The following is a 20,319-nucleotide window of genomic DNA, read 5'->3' as shown; positions in this document are numbered from 1 at the left end:
AGAGTTGCTGTATTAGAGATAATTTAAGTACTTTGCACAGTTGCTATATTCGAGATAATTTAGTAAAACAGTACTGTGCCTGACACATAAAATTGCAATAAATGATGCTATTATTATATTATTACCATAAAGGTTGACAGCATTAGAGCATATTGTACACCCTCTGCAATACTTACAGTATTCCAACTTTATTGTGCATTAGAATCACCTCTGATGTTTGTTAAAAATTCAAGATGCCCAGTTCCCACCCTCTGAGAGGTCCAGGGATAATGCTGAGAAAAACAGGCTGAGATTTTTTTATATTATACTTGGTATAATATATTTTCATACTGTTGTAAAACTCTGCAGCATTCTAAGACACAAAAAAGAAGCAATTCATGAAAACAACTGAACAATATAAAATGTAGAAGAAAAAACTACTTTAAAATAATGATGTTTTAATAGTTTATTTTGAAGGTCATTTTAAAAACAAAGTTAAAGACAATCAGAAAAGAATTGCACAGAATACACTCATTAAATAAGTATGGTGACTAAATCAAAATAAGGGAAATATGTTTTCTTCTGCAACTCTGGAAATAAGTTCTGTTGTCCTGAAGGTTCTTATACTTGCAAAAAGGGGAGAAAATCATGGCAATTTAAGCTGCCTCTTAATCATGTAAATCTACAGTAGAAACCAAATTTTTCTGTTCTTCCCAATAAGTCAGTTTCGATCTTCAAACTGTGCCTTGTTTTTTAAAAGATATGATGCTAGAAATTCAATGGGATTTGGTGGTCTGTAAGGGAAAAGAAATCCAAAATTTAGAAATTTATATTCTAGATAGGTTAATTTAAATGTATTGCTCCATAATGAAAACACATCATTTTTAAGTTTTATTTTCATTTTACATTCAAAGGCCATCTATAGTAAATATGGTAAATGATACAGGTAAGCAGGTTAGCCAACAATATAGTTTAAACAGACTAAAATTTTTATAGGGCTTAAATCTGCTTATGAACTCAATTCTAAAACACAAGTTTCAAAAATGTACTAACAATGGGATGATGACACCCGGGAGGAATAATGACTTGAAGGGGTCACAAGGAAGGCTTCTAGGGTGCTGGCAATAGTCAGTTTTTTATGTGAGTACAAGTTACATGAGTATGTTTGGTTTCTGAAAATTCATCAAGCTGTACATCTATGATATGCGTAATTTTCTGTGTAAGTATTATCCTTCAATAAAAGACAAAAACAGGCCGGCCCTGTGGCTTAGCGGTTAAATGCGCGCGCTCCGCTGCTGGTGGCCCGGGTTCAGATCCCAGGCGCGCACCGACGCACCGCTTCTCCGGCCATGCTGAGGCCAAGCCCCACATACAGCAACCAGAAGGATGTGCAACTATGACATACAACTATCTACTGGGGCTTTGGGGGGAAAAATAAATAAATAAAGTTAAAAAAAAAAAAAAAAGACAAAAACAATATAGGAAAATGGCTGTGGCATCACTGAGACATGCAAATGAACTCTCCAAGTGACTAATCAAAGGGAACAATACTCATTTGGACAAGTAAGTTCTGTTATGTTTCTTTTTAAAAAGTCACTTCAAATGACTTTTTCTTCAAATATTTAAATCAATAATAATTCTAATACTGCCACCACACAGCACACCTGAGAAGTTAAACATATTTTAACATTAAGAGGTGGGGGGAGGGGAGATTGGAGGAAGGTGGTCAAATGTTACAAACTTCCCGTTATCTGGAAGTACTAGGGATGTAAGGTACAACATGATGACTATAGTTAACACTGCTGTATGATATAAAGGAAAGTTGTTAAGAGAGTAGATCCTAAGAGTTCTCATCACACGGAGAAATTTTTTTTCTTTTATTTTTCTTTTTATTGTATCTATATGAGATGACAGACGTTAACTAAACCTACTATGGTAATCATTTCACACTATGTGTAAATCAAACCATCATGCTGTACACCTTAAACTTATATAGTGATGTAAATCAATTATTTCTCAATAAAACTGGAAAAAAATTAAAATTAAATTAAATTAAGAGTTGTTATTTCATATTTATCATTTTTACATAAATCAATCTTGCAGAGAAAGAAGTCCAAACATGAAAAGTTGGGGAAAACATCTATTAAACCCTATTATGAAAAATGCATATTTAGAATATATATTATGAACCATAATGATCTCAAAACATTCCCTTAGCACTTTAGACAGCCTTTTGGACTGATTATACATAGACAACACTTTTCACATAATATTTATGGATAATTTGATGATTTAGTTTGCCAGAACTCCTTACTTAAAATTTGTATTTACTAATAGCATGTTACTTAGAAACTTCTTCAAATTTTTTCTTCTAGCATTTAAAGAAATATTTAAATTTCTAATATATTGGCCTTCTTTAGAGAAAGAACAAAAAAATATAAAAGATGCCTATATTTTAACTGTCAGTAGTAAAGCCAAGACATATCTTGCACTCATAAATAAATCCTATTTTATAAATATAACAATCCAAGACAAATACTTAATGTTAATTCATATAATTTTTAAATAAACTAATTAATATACCTATTCTAAATCAACAACTAATTCTTAGTGTAAGAGGAGACATATTTCCATCAAGTTCCTTATCAAGATACATCAGTTTGCTACAGTGTTCATTATTATTCTTTGAATAAAATATAATTTATACCTAATAAACGTTGACTAATGTAACTAAAAAAAATATTTTTCTTATTATATTTGCTTATACAAAAAGAATTTAGGTAGAATTACTAGGGAAAAACATGCACAGAAAAGAGAAAAACTGTAATCTTGCTAATAAAGAAATATAAATTAAAACCACTTGGCAAAAGAAGTTTATAACATTAATGCTGTTGAGCTATGATGACACTGGAAGAATTTTAAAGATTAACTTTTGGACAGAAATATGATATTATGTGTCAAACACCATAAAAATAGTCATGTCCTTTGAACTAGCAAACCAGCTCTTGGGAATTTATCATAAGAAAGTAATTAAAGTAATTAAACAAAAGCAAAAGAGGCATGAAAACAGATAAACTGCCTGGTGACCTACAATAACAAAGGAAATTGGACCTAAATGTTCAACAATGAGAAAATGGCTAAGTTAACTGTGGTATTATTATAATTTAAATTATAATCACAAAGGCTATGCACAGATACAGAAAAAGTTTTAGGTTGTAATATTAAGTAAAAAGGAGATACAAATTTACATGTATACCATGATTATAAATCTTTACAAATATGCATATGCTCTATGACAAGTAGAAGAAAATTAAAGTGTCTGAATTGAGATTATGGGCTGACTTCTTTAAAAAAATCTTTAATATTCATAAATACTTTCTATAGTGAAAAATAACTATACATAACTATACATAACTATACATAACAATGATATTTCAATTAGGGAAGTCTTTATTTTGCTTTCTCTGGTAACTCCATTTGCAGACACTATTACCTTACCTTTCCTTTGCAAGCACAGCAAGTCCTTGTAATAAGATAGGCACAACTGTCTGATCCAGGTAGGCACGAGTTGGCAAAGACTGGAGATCCACTTTCTGTTTTGATGACTTTTCTGCGTTAATCTTCTCATTTTCTACTATCCTCTAGTGAATTCAAAAAACATGCACAAATATTACAAATAACTAGATTATTTTGAGTGCTAAACAAACATTAATGGAAATATGACACTAATAGAAAAGGCAAATTAATGACCAGAAAATTGGCATGGAACTGCAAGTCTCTGTTGAAAATAAAACCAGACCCATCTCTAAATTTCATTCAAGCTTTTTCTCTCTGAAAGAACCATAACATCTCATTCTCTTAATGTCATATCTCCAGATCCTACTCTTTCTCCCTTTCCTTCTGCATTTTAGAAGTAAATACAAGTTATTTTTCTTTTTTTCATGAGAATACCTTCTTATGGTGTGCTTCAAAGAATCTAAACATGACAATAAGTAGCAATGAATCACAATGAGAAAGCTAGTCCTGTTTCAATTCTTTCATCACAGATAATATCAAGGACAAAGACTCATTTGGTACTAATATGTCTTTAACACTTCTGTAACACTTGCTAAACGCCCTTCTTAAGAGAGACAACAGGCTTCAGGCTCAGAGCCTTCCACTGGCAATAGAATCCAGCTAAAATTTATTACCAGTTTTGTAGTCTCTATTTTCATTTTTATGGTTACCCTCTATCACAATGAGAATGCTTTTCCATTTATGTTTCTTTTTTTTAAGAAATGCATCTATGATTTTTAAAAGTGAATAGATTTAAGAAAAAAATATTAAGTAAATAATAGCCAAAAAACAAGGGAAATTAGTAATAAGGAAAAGATCATTAATGTGATATTTAAATGTTTAGGAAACAATGACTTATACTTTCTACTCCTAAGGTAAGGACCCCCAAATTTGGGGCTTTTCACGCAGATTCATTTGACATCCAGCGCATCAAAAACTACTTTATTGAAAAACTTTGCCTTCTTTTGGAAATCTACCAATTTAAAAATTTAGAATAAGTAGCTATCTAAAAGACAAAACACTACTAAAAGCACTTTCATTTAAATGAAGTTTAGCTCCAATCACACTCGAACTGGATATGCATGAGTCAACAAGAACAAAAAAACATTCTTCTAGACTTAATTTTATTTTGTAAAAAGTGAGAAAAAACTCTAATCACATACCTACAACATACACCATAGTTTCCAAAGACACTTCCCAGAACTATGTCAGGCAACTCTTCTAGTTTTGCTTATGATTTTTCAATCTAATTTTGGGACTCAGTAAGAAAATAATTTTCTATACTTAATTAATGTATAAAATAGCTATTTAGGGGCTGGCCCGGTGGCGCAAGCAGTTAAGTGCACGCGCTCCACTGCGGGGGCCCGGGGTTCGCCGGTTCAGATCCCGGGCATGCACCGACGCACTGCTTGGCAAGCCATGCTGTGGCGGCGTCCCATATAAAGTGGAGGAAGATGGGCACAGATGTTAGCCCAGGGCCAGTCTTTCTCAGCAAAAAAAGAGGAGGATTGGCAGATGTTAGCACAGGGCTGACCTTCCTCACACACACACACAAAATAAATAAAATAAAATAAAATAGCTATTTATTTCCCAATGGATTAAGAAACTTATTGTTCATCAGTAAATTTCAATAGATAATACCTACATATGACAAAAAACAGACAAAAACGACATTTCAATGCCTTCAATAAGAAACAGCAATGCCTAAGCAACCCCTATAGATCCTATAATAAATTCCTTGACCAAATCCTCTCATTTCATTCAAACATTTACTGAATATCCACTATGCACCAACTGATATGCTTAATTTAGTTGTCAAAATCCTGAATTAATCTCAAAAAATATATATCCAAACTACCACAAAAAAACAGAATAAGCTGTTAACAGTGTAGAATGGTGATCACAAAAGTGGAAAAAAAATGAGGTGAGCCCTATGATGGCCCCAGCTTACCGCTTCCTGACTGAAGAACTAATATGATGCAATGCAGGGAGAATGAACCCAAGAAAAGCCTCTCCCAGAGTTGAGAAGACAGAGTACAAAATTCAGGAAGACCAAAACAACTACAATTTGCAGGGCAGAATACTGAAGAGGAGAGAGTTGCCTGGAGAGGACAGCTGCACAGAAAGAGACTAAAGAGATTGCCTTCTAGTCCTCAGGTGAGTACTTATCAGTGCAAGGGTGTGAGGAAACTATCCAATGCCAGGGTAAAACACCAGGAAGGAGCAGGAGGCCCAATCCCTGGAACTCACACAAGGCCACCAGTAGTTCACCTTCCTGAGACCCAGAATGGGAAAACCTCATAATACATGAAGCATTGGGTAGAATAGACAAGAGGAAGAAATTAGGCCTAAATTAAAGGTTGGTCTGGTCTCACCTAACGAAACATAAAAACAAACCTCAAAAGGATCAAATTGTTTCCAAGTAACTTAAATGTGTCTTAGAATAAAGCTCAAGAATGTTTGAAGGAATACAAAAATAACCAGTACCCAATGAAGTAAACTTCACAATGCCAGCCTCCAATAAAAAATTAACAGGCAGGCAAAGAAGCAGGAAAACACTACCCATAATGAGGAGAAAAATCAATCCACAGAAACAGATCCAGAAATGATACAGATGATAGAATAGGCAATGCCATTAAACCAGTTATTATAATATATTCCATATGTTCAAGAAGTTTATAAAAACTCCAAACCCACAGGTCTCAGAAACTCAAAGAAGCCTAAGCACAAGAAATGTAAAAAATTTTTTTAAAGTACACCAAGACACATCATAATCAGTTTATTTAAAACCTGTAGGGCCGGCCCTGTGGCTTAGCAATTAAGTGAGTGCGCTCCGCTGCTGGCGGCCTGGGTTCGGATCCGGGTGCGCATCGACGCACCACTTCTCTGGCCATGCTGAGGCCGCGTCCCACGTACAGCAACTAGAAGGATGTGCAGCTATGACATACAACTATCTAATGGGGCACAACTATCTAATGGGGCTTTTGGGGGAAAAAAAATTATAAAATAAAAAAAAACCTGTAATAAGAATCTTAAAAGCACAAAGAGAAAAGACATTAAGGATGGAGAAGTGAAGACAGGAATGACAGCAGACTTCTCATCAGAAACAATGTCAGCCACCTGGGTTTGGATCCCGGGCGCGCACCGATGCACCGCTTGTCCAGCCATGCTGAGGTGGGATCCCACATACAGCATCTAAAAGGATGTGCAACTATGACATACAACTATCTACCAGGGCTTTGGGGAAAAAAGGAGGAGGACTGGCAATAGATGTTAGCTCAGGGCTGGTCTTCCTCAGCAAAACAAGGAGGATTGGCATGGATGTTAGCTCAGGGCTGATCTTCCTCAAAAAAAAAAAAAAGAAAAGAAAAAAAGAAAAAGAAACAACATCAGCCAGAACACAGTGCAGCAAATCTATACCCAGCAGGAGTATCTCAAAAACAAAGGCAGCAGCCGGCCCAGTGGCACAGTGGTTAAGTTTGCGTGCTCTGCTTCGGCAGCCCAGCTTTCACAGGTTCAGATCCCGGGCGCAGACCTACGTACTGCTCATCAAGCCATGCTGTGGCAGCATCCCACATACAAAATAGGAGGAAGATAGGCACAGATGTTAGCTCAGGGCCAATCTTCCTCAAGCAAAAAGAGGAAGACTGGCACTAGGGAAACTAAAGAAAAAATAAACAAGTGGGACTTTATCAGATTAAAGAGCTTCTATAAGACAAACGAAACCAGAATCAAGATGAACAGACAACCCACCAGCTGGGAGAGAATATTTGCAAAACATACATCTGACAAGGGGTTGATCTCCATAATATATAAAGAACCCACACAACTGAACAACAAAAAAACAAACAACCCGATCAAAAAATGGGCAGAGGAAATGAACAGACAATTCTCCAAAGAAGATATACACATGGCCAATAGGCACATGAAAAGATGTTCAACATCACTAATCATCAGGGAAATGCAAATCAAAACAACACTAAGATATCACCTCACGCCCGTTAGAATGGCTATAATCACCAAGACAAAAAACAACAAGTGTTGGAGAGGATGTGGAGAAACAGGAACCCTCATACACAGCTGGTAGGAATGCAAACTGGTGCAGACTCTACGGAAAATGGTATGGAGATTCCTCAAAGAATTAAAAATAGAGATGCCCTATGACCCAGCCATCGCACTACTGGGAATCTATCCAACGAACCTGAAATCAACAATCCAAAGAGGCTTATGCACCCCTATGTTCATTGCAGCATTATTCACCATAGCCAAGAAGTGGAAGCAACCTAAGTGTCCCTCGACTGATGACTGGATCAAGAAAATGTGGTATATATATACAATGGAATACCACTCAGCCATAAAAAAAAAACAAAATCGTCCCATTTGCAACAACATGGATGGGCCTGGAGCGTATTATGTTAAGCGAAATAAGCCAGAAAGAGAAAGACAAACACTGTAGGATCTCACTCATATGTGGAATATAAACCAACAGATGGACAGAGAAAACGGTATTGTGGTTACCAGGGGCAAGGGGGGTGGGGGGTGGGCACAAGGGGTGAAGGGAGTCATATATATCGTGATGCACAAACAAAAATGTACAACCCAAAATTTCACAATGCTAAAAACTATTAAAACATCAATAAAAAAAAAAAAGAGGAAGACTGGCAATGGATGTCAGCTCATGGCCAATCTCCCTCACCAAAAAACCCCACAAAAACACAAAGGCAAAATAATGACCTTTTCAGATATTCAGAAGGTGAAAGAATTCCTTACCAGCCGACCTGCACTATAAGAAATTTTAAAGGATGCCCTTCAAGCAAAAGGAAAATAATACCAGATGGAAATCTGTATCTACACAAAAGAGTGAAGAACCCAGAAATGGTAAATACGTGGGTAAATGTGAAATGCTCCTTTCTCTTATTGTTTAAATATCTTTAAAGATAACTGAGTTTTGAGGTCAGCCCGGTGGTGTAGCAGTTAAGTTCGCACACTCCGCGTCAGCGGCCTGGGGTTCACCGGTTTGGATCCTGGGCGCTGACCTACGCACCGCTCGTCAAGCCATGCTGAGGCGGCGTACCACACAGAGCAACTAGAAGGATGTACAACTATGACATAGAACTATTTACTGGGGCTGTGGGGAGAAAAAAGGAAAAAAGGAGGAAGACTGGCAACAGATGTTAGCTCAGGGCCAATCTTTCTCAAAAAAAAAAGATAACTGACTTTTTAAAGAAAATACAAAAATAATGAATTGCAGAGTTTATAACATATGTAGAAGTAAAATATATGATAACAATAGTACAAAGGCCAGGAGAGAGGAAATGAAAGAATACTGTTCTAAGGTTCTTATATTACAGGCAAAAAGAAATAATACCACTTGAAGGTAAATTTTGGTAAGTTAAACTTGCATATTATAAGCCCTAAAGCACCCACCTAAAAAAATATATAATAAGCCAATAAAGGAAATAAAATGGAATCACAAGAGAATAAGCAGCAGGAGCAGCAGCTGTAAAATTGTGGTTTCCAGACCTTCAGCTATCACAAACAAGTAAATTAGAAATAAAATAATACAATGCATGAAGGGACTGACATAGGGTTAACTCTATTTTGCCAAGTAAAAAGTTACAAACAAACATAATTATTATTTTACTATCACTATTAATTCATAAAAGAACAGGCAGTTTAAAATTATAGAAGCAGGAAGACCAATCACCAAACAATATATCATTATCACTCACTCAGTCCACTCTCGTTTTTTTCTCACTGTACCATGGAAATTGGTCTGAGGGTTTGAGAAAAAGCATTTGGGTATCATTGCTCTACTGTATCATGGCTCTGCCTTCATATATAAGCACCAACAAGAAAAGACTTTGGGCTGATGCCCAAAATGACTAAAACACAAAGTGGTGTAGACAATCTTCACCTGATTCAGCATAGCAGTTCAAATAAAAACTGCATTATGAAAAGAGACAGATTCTCTTAATACTGACATCAGGGGACCGCCCAGTGGCACAGCAGTTAAGTGCACACACTCAACTTCGGCGGCCCAGGGTTCGCAGGTTGGGATCCTGGGCGCACACCGAGCACCACCTGTCAAGCCATGCTGTGGAGGCGTGTCATATAAGATAGAGGAAGATGGGCATGGATGTTAGCCCAGGGCCAATCTTCCTCAGCAAAAAAAGAGGAGGATTGGCATCAGATGTTAGCTCAGCGCTAATCTTCCTCACCAAAAAAAAAAAAAAAAAAAAATACTGCTATCAAACCAATGAACATTCCTAGCAATTTTATAAGCACAGAGTAATCATTCCACATGTCAGCAAACTCTAGGGGTTGGTCAAGATCAGCAATACAATTTAATATTACCTCAAAAATGTCAACCTGGCTAGGTTTAACACAACTCTCCTGTGTAAGTAACACACTTCCTGGTGACCTTAGACAAGTTACTCAACTTCTCTGAGCCTTAAAAGGCTGAAGATACATGCAAATTACTTAGGAGTGTGCCCAGCACATAGTAAAAAGGCTAAAGAAATATTAGCAGCTGTTACTATATTACTCTGCTTGGAAATGCCCCTGCCCTCATTACTCAAACTTAATCACTGGTAATTTTTCTTTTTAATAAAACACACACATCTCCTCCAGGAAGCCTCTATTTTCCTAACCAATCCCACCCAGCTGGGGTTAATTCGTTTGTTCCAGCATTCATTCACTCATTTACAAAGTAACTTCTGCTTTTAGACAACAACCTCTTAGCACTTATATGAAAAAGCTCTATAAAAGTATACCTTCTTTTGTATGTTTTTCACATGTACTCTCTGAATTCAGACTTAACCATGTAAGGCAAAAACGGTGTCTACTATGTATGTTATAGCTTCCAATGGCACCTAAAAGAAATCAACATTTATTAAATGTTGACTTCACCAGCACACTATTCTGCTACAAAGACAATAGTTTTCTTAATTTCAATGTGCAGTTTTTCCAAAGCAATATCCCAACAAACGCGTTAATAGCCACAAAGCAAAATGATTCTGACAGTCTCCATTAGTAACCTACGTTTGTTTCTTTATATCACTTTCAGAAGTTCAACCTCTTGATTCAAAACTAACTTTTACGTCTGTATACCACGAAGTACTAGTACTGCTAATAAAACAAGCTACCTATAATCCGATACTATTTGGTTCATGATGATAAAGTTTTCCCTCGTGCAAAGCACCCTAGTAAAAGTGAATCCCAAGTTTCCTCCAGCTCATAAAAGACGCAAAGAAACAGCACATAACTGGGCGAGTTACCTCGACGTTATCTGTGAGACCATACTCAGAGTGAGGATTTTCTGCAACCTAGAAAACAAAACACAGGTCACAGAAACATCAGCCACCCTTTCTCGCTGCACGCCGCCACCCTGAATCCAAGGCCTCCTGGTACCTGCGTCTGTCCCTCCATCATCTGCTCTGACTCCATGGCGGACCCTGCAGGTCACAGTCCCCGGTCACCAGTCTTGGAAAACAAGAAGAACCGTCAGTTACCCGGGAGATTTCGGCACGAAGACGCCAGAATCGAGCCCAGCCCAGCCCCCGACCCCGCCCCTCACCCCCACCTGGGCGCGGGAGCACCCCAAGCAGTAGAGGAGCAGGGGTGGGACAGTCCACGACCGGGCGCCCGCATCAGGTCCGGAAGGTCCGCGGTAGTCCCAAGAACCTAGAGGAAGCGAGGAAAGGGGGAAAGGGAGCTGATTACCCGCGCCCAAGCCGTTCGTTCCTAAGTGCCCTGAACCGCGCCACCAACTCCCAGCACAAACCGCTTCCGCCGTAAAGTGACGGATGTCGCACGACTGCTGCGCCTGCGCAGAACTCCCCAGCTGGCCTGGGGCGGGGGCGGTGGACTGAGAGCGGTCCTGAGTCTCTGTTGCTGTAGGCGCTCTGCGGGGTGACCTGGGCAAGGTTTGGCTCCCCAGGCTGCGAGAGAATCGTTCGTCGACCTGCTCACCCAGAGCTAGTGGCACCCCAGCTGCAGATCCAGTGACTAGCCCAGCCGGCAGGGGTTCTGCCCGGCCTGCCCTCGGTGCTGCCTGAGAGCTTCTTGCCCAGGCTCTTCCTCGCGGAACCGAAACCACTTACTGGGTGGTTCCTACTAGAAAATCACAGACCCAAGCTCAACTATCTACGAAAGAATGTCAGTCTTTTACACTAAAGCCAAAGGTGGGGGAAGAAGCAGTGTTTGGGAGTTTCGTAATAAGCTTTTATTCAAGTCTTTAAATCTGAGAATATGCGGTGTTAATGATACCTTACATTTGTATCAAGATTAGCAGTATGCAACTGGCTTTCCAAACCGTGATACTATTGATACTATTGTATTTGTGAAAAATACAAAAGATAATTTGCCTCCTACGCACAATTTGTAAATAGCAAACAGGATCTAGTAAATCGAATTGTTTTAATTCCGATAAATTCTATTTATTTTAATGTAAATATAAATGATACAAAGTTTCTGTTTTTGATTCAGTAATCCCTTTTGTAGTTGCACTTTATAATATGAAAATTTGAAAACTTAATATCAAATATTTGGAGAGTAAATTATGGCATATCGGTATGATAGGATATAAGCCATTAAAAGTCATGACTCTAGAAATACGGAAATATTTGTGATTATAACTTGTTTTTAAAAAAAGGTAAATACAATTTCATTTTGCTGCTCTATAAAAACTGCATGGATAAAGATCTAAAGTAAATAAAATTTGTTTAGGAGCTAGACTTGTGCGTACGTTTTTATTTTTTTTATTTTTTTATGTTTTATAATTTTATTTATTTATTTATTTATTCCCCCAAAGCCCCAGTAGATAGTTGTATGTCACAGTTGCACATCCTTCTAGTTGCTGTATGTGGGACACGGCCTCATGGCTGGAGAAGCAGTGCTTGGTGCGCACCCGGGATCTGAACCCGGGCCGCCAGCAGCGGAGCGCGTGTGCGTACATTTTTAAAGTTTTATTTTATAATGTGTACTTGATTAGTATTGTGATTCGTGGCAGCTACCATAGGGCACTTTGAGGATTTTTCATATAAGACTGATGCAAAGATGTGGATGCATATGTACAGGATATAGAAATTTTCTAGGACGTATATTAACTCAAATTAAGAATAAATGCTTTTCAGGAGTGGGAAATAACATCAAGTAAGACCAGAGAATAATTGGGGAAACTTAAGAGAATAGTTATGTGCATTGTTGTATTATCATATATCCATACATTTCCCAATACATAGTAGGCACTCAATAAATATTTCCAAATTCCAGGAAGTAACAGAGTTGCTAATTTACATTTTCTAAGCACTGACAGTTTTAGTAGAGTAGGAAGCTAGAATGTGAGCTCCTTCAGGGCAGGGACCTTGTCTTACATGTCTTTGTACTTCATACAGTGCCTGGGACATCATAGGTGCACAACCATGTATTAAGTTGAGTTGATCCATAGTGAAAATTGGGTATTAATATATACACTTGACACTTCTGAAGACAAAAAAAGAAAATATAAAAATGATTACTGATGGGAGCAGCACAGAACAATTAACTATCAGCCAGTTTCCTCTCAATTATTAGTGTGTTTCACAAAAAAGCTTCACTAAAGTTTTTACATTTACAATTAATGAAAAGATTCAGAGAAGAAGCCGTAGCAGCATAGAAATGGGCAGAAAAAAGTAACAGAAATAATGTAAATGAATTAGCAAGAAAGTAATAGAAGTATAAAGTTAATTGAAGATACTGCAGAATGCTGAGTTTTGATATGAAATTAAAGATTCTGAAGAGGATGGCTCTGGGAAACAAGATTATGACAGAAATTTGCAATACATAATATGTACTGTCTAGAGAGGGATAAATTAAAAGAATGAGAAGAACATTAACTCTTTTTGGACTTCCAGTATCAAACTCTGTTCAGGACTCCTCATCTGCTTCTATGATGTCCTTCTATTTTGGGATGTACCTCATTCTGTCTTATATTTTGTTTATGGTTAAACAGATTTTTGGGTTCTTCAAAGGTGAAGATCTTATTATATGCATCTTTGTATTTGTTTGTCTCTTATACTTGATAAATATTTTTTCAAAAGAAGTGAATTTATAGGGAAAGGAAGCACTTGCACCAAAGTACTACTCTCTAGACTTACTGTCTTTCTTGGGGTTTTAGGGAGATAGTAGTTATAGATTCTAGAATTAGATTCCTAGAATCTAGAATAATAAAGAAAAACTGTGCTTGACCCCCCCCTTCTACAGACTTGGTGCAAATTCCATTTATAAAACATTAACCTATTAGACAGCCACTACCTATTTAGGAATAATACAGTATGTGTAGTAGAGAAACACTTGATTTGCGATTAGAGGAATATTAAAACCTGGTTCCTTCATTTGTTTGCCATATGGAATTAAGAAAATAGGTTTAACTCTTCTGAACTCCATGTTTTTTCACATATAAAATTAGGATAACAATTCTTACTTCATGGAGAAGATGAAATGAGATAAGAAAGATGAAAGTGCTTTGTAAACTGTGAAGTTATATAAATGTTAGTGAAACATTCTATTTCATCTACACCTAACTACTTTGTTATTATAATAATGTTCTATCTTTTTTGTTGTTGTCGTTTCTATTCTTTTTTTTAAGTAATTTCTGGGAAAGAAAGTGTTCAGAGAAATAAAGAACATGATCAGCATGCATACACACAAATGTGTCTGCAGAGAAATACATAGAATTTATTGAGTATAAATGGGCCCTCTGAACACAGTTTGTGGGGAGGGACACCAACCACATCTCAAGGAGACCTAGAAATATATATTCTAGATTTGGTAAATCTCTTTCCAAGGAAGTATCTTTTGGTGGCTAATACAGGAAGAAAACTACTCTACCCATAGCTCCCTTGTCTCCACTACCAAACCCCTTGCCCAGGCACCCTTACCACTATGCCCATGTCAGAAATGTTGGTATATCAAGGAAAATACCAAATGGGCTTTTTAAAGGCATGAATACAGTGTGTTCCTCTGATTTTTATGATACCAACATGATCTCGGCAATGAGAATGATAAAAAAATGAAGAAAAAGCTAATCTTACTATCATTTCCAATCCCTAACTTGTCAGTCATTTCTGCCATTTCTCATAAAAGGTTATATTTAGATTTTTTTCTAAAATTTCCTAAATGATTTTCAATTTTTAGAAGTGTTGATTTTATGCTTTATGTTTTCTTTTTAGGATCCAAATAACTTAAATTTATGTTTATAAATAAGTCATGGGTTATTACATAATAGGTACACTATATAACTGGTATTTTTTTATTTTAAGATACCTAGAGCCATTCCATGTTAATTTATGTTGAAACCATTTCTCTTCTTAAAGACAAACTTGGGCAGTAAAATAGAAATTAACAGTTATGCCACCTGATTTAATACAAGATTATTTTTTTAAATGTTTTTCTCTATAATATCATTATCAAAATGCATTAATAATGTATTCATATATGGGAAAGTACAGAAAAAAATAGAAGTCCAACTATGTTCAGGTACCCTGTGAAGTGATTTACTTACTCTATCACATAATACTTTAATACCCTTGCAAGGTAAATATGATTATCCCTGTGAAATAAGATGATAAGATAGATTCAAAAAAATTGCCACACAATGTTACATAAGTAATTATACAGCTAGTTGAAATTTCAACCCAGATCCATCTGATTCCAAAGGTTGTGCGTCTGGCTGTGCATAAATAGAAGACAAGTGTATTCATTAGTATGCTTTGGGTTTTCAGTAATAGAAATCCCAACTCAAATTTGTTAAATAATAAAGGAGACTTTTGGCTAACAACTGATTAGCCCAGTAGTAAGGTGGGCATCAGGTAAGGTTTAGTCATGGCTCCTATCCTGTTTCTCTGTGATTTTCTCACCTTCATCTCTCCTTTATATATCAGCTTTATCCTTAGGCTGATTTTCTCATGAGTAAGACACAATTGCTGGAAGTACTCAGGGCTACAGGCTTTCTTTTTCACATTCAAGGAGAGAAAACATCACTTCTCACAGGTCTACCCATGGACCAAAAGTCTGAACTTTGCTCTGATCTGTCCAACTTGAACGAATTATTTTGATTAGGTGGATGCCTGTGCTGACTGGCACAGATCTGAATTTCTTCCCTTCCCTGAACAATGACAAGGATGTGACCTGGTGGTAGTTAATCCCACCTAAATTGCATGACTGCTATGCAATGGGCAAGGATTGGTTCCACAAGGGAAAACCTTAGAATGGCCAGGAAGGGGGAAGAAAGGGAATGGAGTCTGAGTAGATAGCCAAAAAATATTCATTACCGCATATTATGTAAAGAGTTCATACTCAGTATGAGCTTACCATAAAAGGGATAAACTAAAATGAATTTTCACTTTCACACAGCAATTCTACTTCTAGTATTTTATCCCATAGAAATACAAAAATGTACAGAGATATAAAGATACTTATTGTATCATAGTTTTTAATAGGAAAAGATTGGAAATAGGTTAAATTATGATAGCTCAATACAATGGAAAGATACTATCTCAATAGCTGTTGAAAAGAATGAGATAGATCTATAGGTGCTGGCATGAAAAGACTCACAATATAATTTTATGTGAAAAATGCATGTTGTAGGAAAATCTGTAATGAGATTCTATTTTTGCACATATATATTTGTATATGTATAGGGAAAAGCCTGGAGAGAGACACAACAAACTATTAATAGTGGTTTCCTGTGGAGAGGGAAAATGGGGAGGGGAAGTCTTCGCTTTTTACAAACTTTTATATGTTTTTTTTTTTTTTAGGAAGATTGGCCCTGAGCTAACATCTGTTGCCAATCTTCCTCTTTTTTTCTTTTTTCTCCCCAAAGCCCCAGTACATAGTTGTATATCCTAGTTGTAGGTCCTTCTATTTCTTCTATGTGGGACGCTGCCTCAGCACGGCTTGATGAGCAGTGAGTAGGTCCGCCCTCAGGATCCGAACCAGTGAACCCCAGGCTGCCGAAGCAGAATGCACGAACTTACCACTGTGCCACTAGGCTGGCCACATAAACTTTTACATCACTGGAACTTTGTTTTTACCAAAAGCATAAATTTGTTTTAAAATTAAAAGGGTAAAAATAGTCACATAAATTTCCTTAATTGGAAAATGTCGTTTTTTAATTATATGTAATACATGCAATAATGGGGAAGAAATTTACGTGAGTAATGAGTCTAATCGGTTGTATGATAGTATTAAAAGAAAAATCTTCCAGTTCATTCTCCCCTTCACCCAAGTATTTGTGGGGAGTGTGCAGAAAAGAGTTAACACAGCAGGCCTGAGTCTGCAAGAATGGCTGGTGTCTGAGAATTTGAATGATAAACAGTTTCCTACATTGATATAAAACTTCCCCTAAATGATGAGAGTGGCTCACTGTGCCTAAACCGTTTGCGCAAACAATACGGTTTATGTTAAGCACCTGCTTTCCTTCTGGTAGTCTGGAATTTTGGTATGTGTTAGGCAGAGACTACCTACATGATCAGCCCCAATAAAAACCCAAGTACTGAGTTTTTGGTGAGTGTCCCTGGTAGACATTTCACACATGTTGTCAGAACTCATTACTTGGGCCAGCCTGGTGGCTTAGCGGTTAAGTGTGCGCGCTCTGATGCTGGCGGCCTGGGGTTCGGATCCCGGGCGCGCACCCACGTACCGCTTCTCTGGCCATGCTGAGGCCGCGTCCCACATACAGCAACTAGAAGGATGTGCGACTATGACATACAACTATCTACTGGGGCTTTGGGGGAAAAAATAAATAAATAAATAAAATTATTAAAAAAAAAACTCATTACTGGAGGAATTAAGTGCATCCTGTGTTGACTCCACTGAGAGAAGACTCTTGGAAGCTGGTGCCTGGTTTCCTCCAGCCTTAACCCCATGCACCTTTTCCCTTTGCTGATTTTGCTTTGTATCCTTTTGCTGTAATAAATCACAGCTGTGAGTGTGACTATATATATGCTGAGTCCTGTGAGTGCACTTAGCAAATCACCACACCTGGAGGTCATCTTGGGGATCTTAAACTTGCAGGGACTTTAAGATAAATAGACATTACAGTGCCTGCCCTCATAAACTTGTATTCTAGTTTAGCTAGATCAGACATATATATGTGATACATTTAAATGATAATATAAGATAATAACTAATTAAAGGTTCAGATGAATGATATAGACCATAAATTCTGAAGGAGTTCAGATAAATATAAGTAGGTATCTTTGGAGCAGTATTGAACAAAGAGTAAGTATTTAAACAAAGCTGGGAGGGACGAAGGGGACGTAATACAGACTGAAACACTAACAAAGAGAGTAAATGGAGAAACTGAGGTATACTTCCAGAATATAGGAATTGAGCCTGTCTGACAAGATGGGAAGGAGGGTCTCAAGGATAAAGAAGACTTTCTGAAACCACTGCAGTTGGTAGAAACCACCCTTGAAAACAGACAACTCCTTTTACGTGCCCCAACATCTACCCAGTGCTAACAGTTCCCATTACTCTGCCTTTTTTTTTTTTTTTGTGAGGAAGATCAGCCCTGAGCTAATGTCCATGCCAATCCTCCTCTTTTTGCTGAGGAAGACTGGCCCTGGGCTAACATCTGTGCTCATCCTCCTCAGCTTTATGTGGGATGCCTCCACAGCATGGCCTGACAAGCGGTGCCTCGGTGTGCGCCTGGGATCCGCACCCGGGCCACCAGCAGTGGAGCACACACACTGAACCACTATGCCACGGTGCCGGCCCCCCATTATTCTGCTTTTCATGCTAGAGTAAACACACTCTGCCTACCATAAGTATAGAAATGTAATATTATATTTATATAACCAAGTACTTTGAGAGTGTTGATTGAATACACCCTCTGATAACCTAGACTGCCATTCTAGGGTATTCATTTAAAATTCTATATTAACTGACTCTGCTTATGCTTCCACAGCATCATAGCTTTAAAATTCAAGTTAAGCAGGTTGGGTAACAATTTCTACTCTTACACCTACTACTCTTACACCACCTATTTCAAAAACATGAGCTCATTCACACTTTCACTGGTAACAAATCCTCTGTAAACTAGAGAATCTCATACTGACATCTCAGTTTTTTTGATTTGTCTGTTTGTTTTTAAATTTTGAGCCAATATTGCCTAAGCAATAGATTTCACATAAAAATTCAGAATTCTCATTTCTCTTGAAATGTTTTAAAAACCTGACAACAGTAGGCCACGTTTCTGAAAGGCAAAAATCAGCTGGAGCTGAGTAACAGCTGTCCCATTTAATAAGGGGATGCCACTCTCCAGCTTCTCATGGTCTCCATCATGCACATCATACATGCATTTTTGAATTCCACACCCACACTTGGAACTCATATATCTTATATGTCTGACCACTGTTGCTAGTCACTATTTGAGTTTGTTGGCCACTGCATTAGGCTATAAACTTGATCTTACTCCCTACTATAATCCTGGCACCTTACTCATTGCCTGGCATGTTGTCTGTGCTTAATAGCTACTTGTTGAACAAATGAATGAATAACATGTGCCACAATGTGGACTCAACACAGGGAAATGATTTTGTCCACAATTATGTTTTTGCTTATTAACACAGGTATAGGGTAATAATCCTCTAATTGTTGCTGTACTCCTCCTATCCCTCACTTCCAACCATGCCTTTTAATTTGTTTCTCTCTTTTAAGTTTTCTGCCTTCTTCACAGTCATTTCTTCTCTTGGTTCTAGGTGTGCCATTTTATTTTATTTTATTTTTTTAATTTAAAAGAGGTCCTTAGGGGCCGGCCCCGTGGCTGAGCGGTTTAAGTGTGCGTGCACTGCTGCTGGCGGCCCGGGGTTCAGAACCCCTGGCGCGCACTGACGCACCGTTTCTCCGGCCATGCTGAGGCCGCATCCCACATACAGCAACTAGAAGGATGTGCAGCTATGACATACAACTATCTACTGGGGCTTTGGGGGCAAAAATAAATTAATTAAAAAAAATTAAAAATAAATAAATAAAAATAAAAGAGGTCCTTAATATGTGTCATTGGCCCCTGCTCCAAATAATCCAGCATCTCTCAAGCTGAAGGTTTGGGGAATTCTTTTTTTTTTTTTAAAGATTTTATTTTATTTATTTTTTTCCCCCCAAAAGCCCTAGTAGATTGTTGTATGTCATAGCTGCACCTCATTCTAGTTGCTGTATGTGGGACGCGGCCTCAGCACGGCCGGAGAAGCGGTGCGTGGGTGTGCGCCCGGGATGCGAACCCCGGCCGGCAGCAGCGGAGCGCGCGCACTTAACTGCTAAGCCACCAGGCAGGCCCTGGGGAATTCTTTAGAAGAAAAGTAGAGCTGAAATATCCAAAACACTATTTGGTGATAGTCACTTTGTAAATAAATTAATGGGTTAAAGTGATAAAGTGACTGAATGTCCTGGATTAGTTAGCACAGTACTCAGCTCCTCCTTTTTGTCCTGGTGAAACTGGCCCAGATTCCATCCTGCAAGTTCTTACCATCTGAAACCTGGGAGGCTGTCACACTGTAAATTATATGGCTGAGAAGGTTAGGATACACAGTTCAGGCAGATTATAAGGACAGGGTAACATCCAGGCACTATTTTTCTTGAGAAAAATTTAGGAAGATATTAATTCAGAAAATGGATTTGACTGGGATATAATTCCAAGAGACAGGACATGTGGATTGAGACTACTAAAAATTGAGATCGCAGTAGAGTCTGAATTCTGGAATGGCATCGCAGGTTTAAGAGACAAAAGCAAAATTTATTTGA

The 20,319-nt window shown here is 37.7% G+C and overlaps 1 protein-coding gene across 2 annotated transcripts; it reads right to left on the bottom strand.

The window, feature by feature from the left end:
- Nucleotides 1-430: 430 nt before the first annotated feature.
- DPY30 (dpy-30 histone methyltransferase complex regulatory subunit) lies at nucleotides 431-11,331 on the bottom strand. 2 transcript variants are annotated; one of them, XM_058551498.1, is made up of 5 exons: nucleotides 11,260-11,331; nucleotides 10,948-11,019; nucleotides 10,815-10,862; nucleotides 3,478-3,620; nucleotides 431-773 (listed from the first exon to the last, which is right to left on the bottom strand). In XM_058551498.1, the coding sequence occupies exons 2-5, from the start codon at nucleotides 10,981-10,983 to the stop codon at nucleotides 701-703; spliced, it is 300 nt and encodes a 99-aa protein (XP_058407481.1). In that variant the 5' UTR covers nucleotides 10,984-11,019; nucleotides 11,260-11,331; the 3' UTR covers nucleotides 431-700. The 2 variants fall into 2 exon arrangements, with proteins under 2 accessions (XP_058407481.1, XP_058407483.1); XM_058551500.1 differs by lacking the exon at nucleotides 11,260-11,331 and adding an exon at nucleotides 11,120-11,209.
- Nucleotides 11,332-20,319: the final 8,988 nt, after the last annotated feature.

This window comes from Diceros bicornis, chromosome 12, assembly GCF_020826845.1.
Source record: "Diceros bicornis minor isolate mBicDic1 chromosome 12, mDicBic1.mat.cur, whole genome shotgun sequence".
NCBI classification, from domain to species: domain Eukaryota; kingdom Metazoa; phylum Chordata; class Mammalia; order Perissodactyla; family Rhinocerotidae; genus Diceros; species Diceros bicornis.
This window is presented reverse-complemented; position numbering and strand designations above follow the sequence as displayed.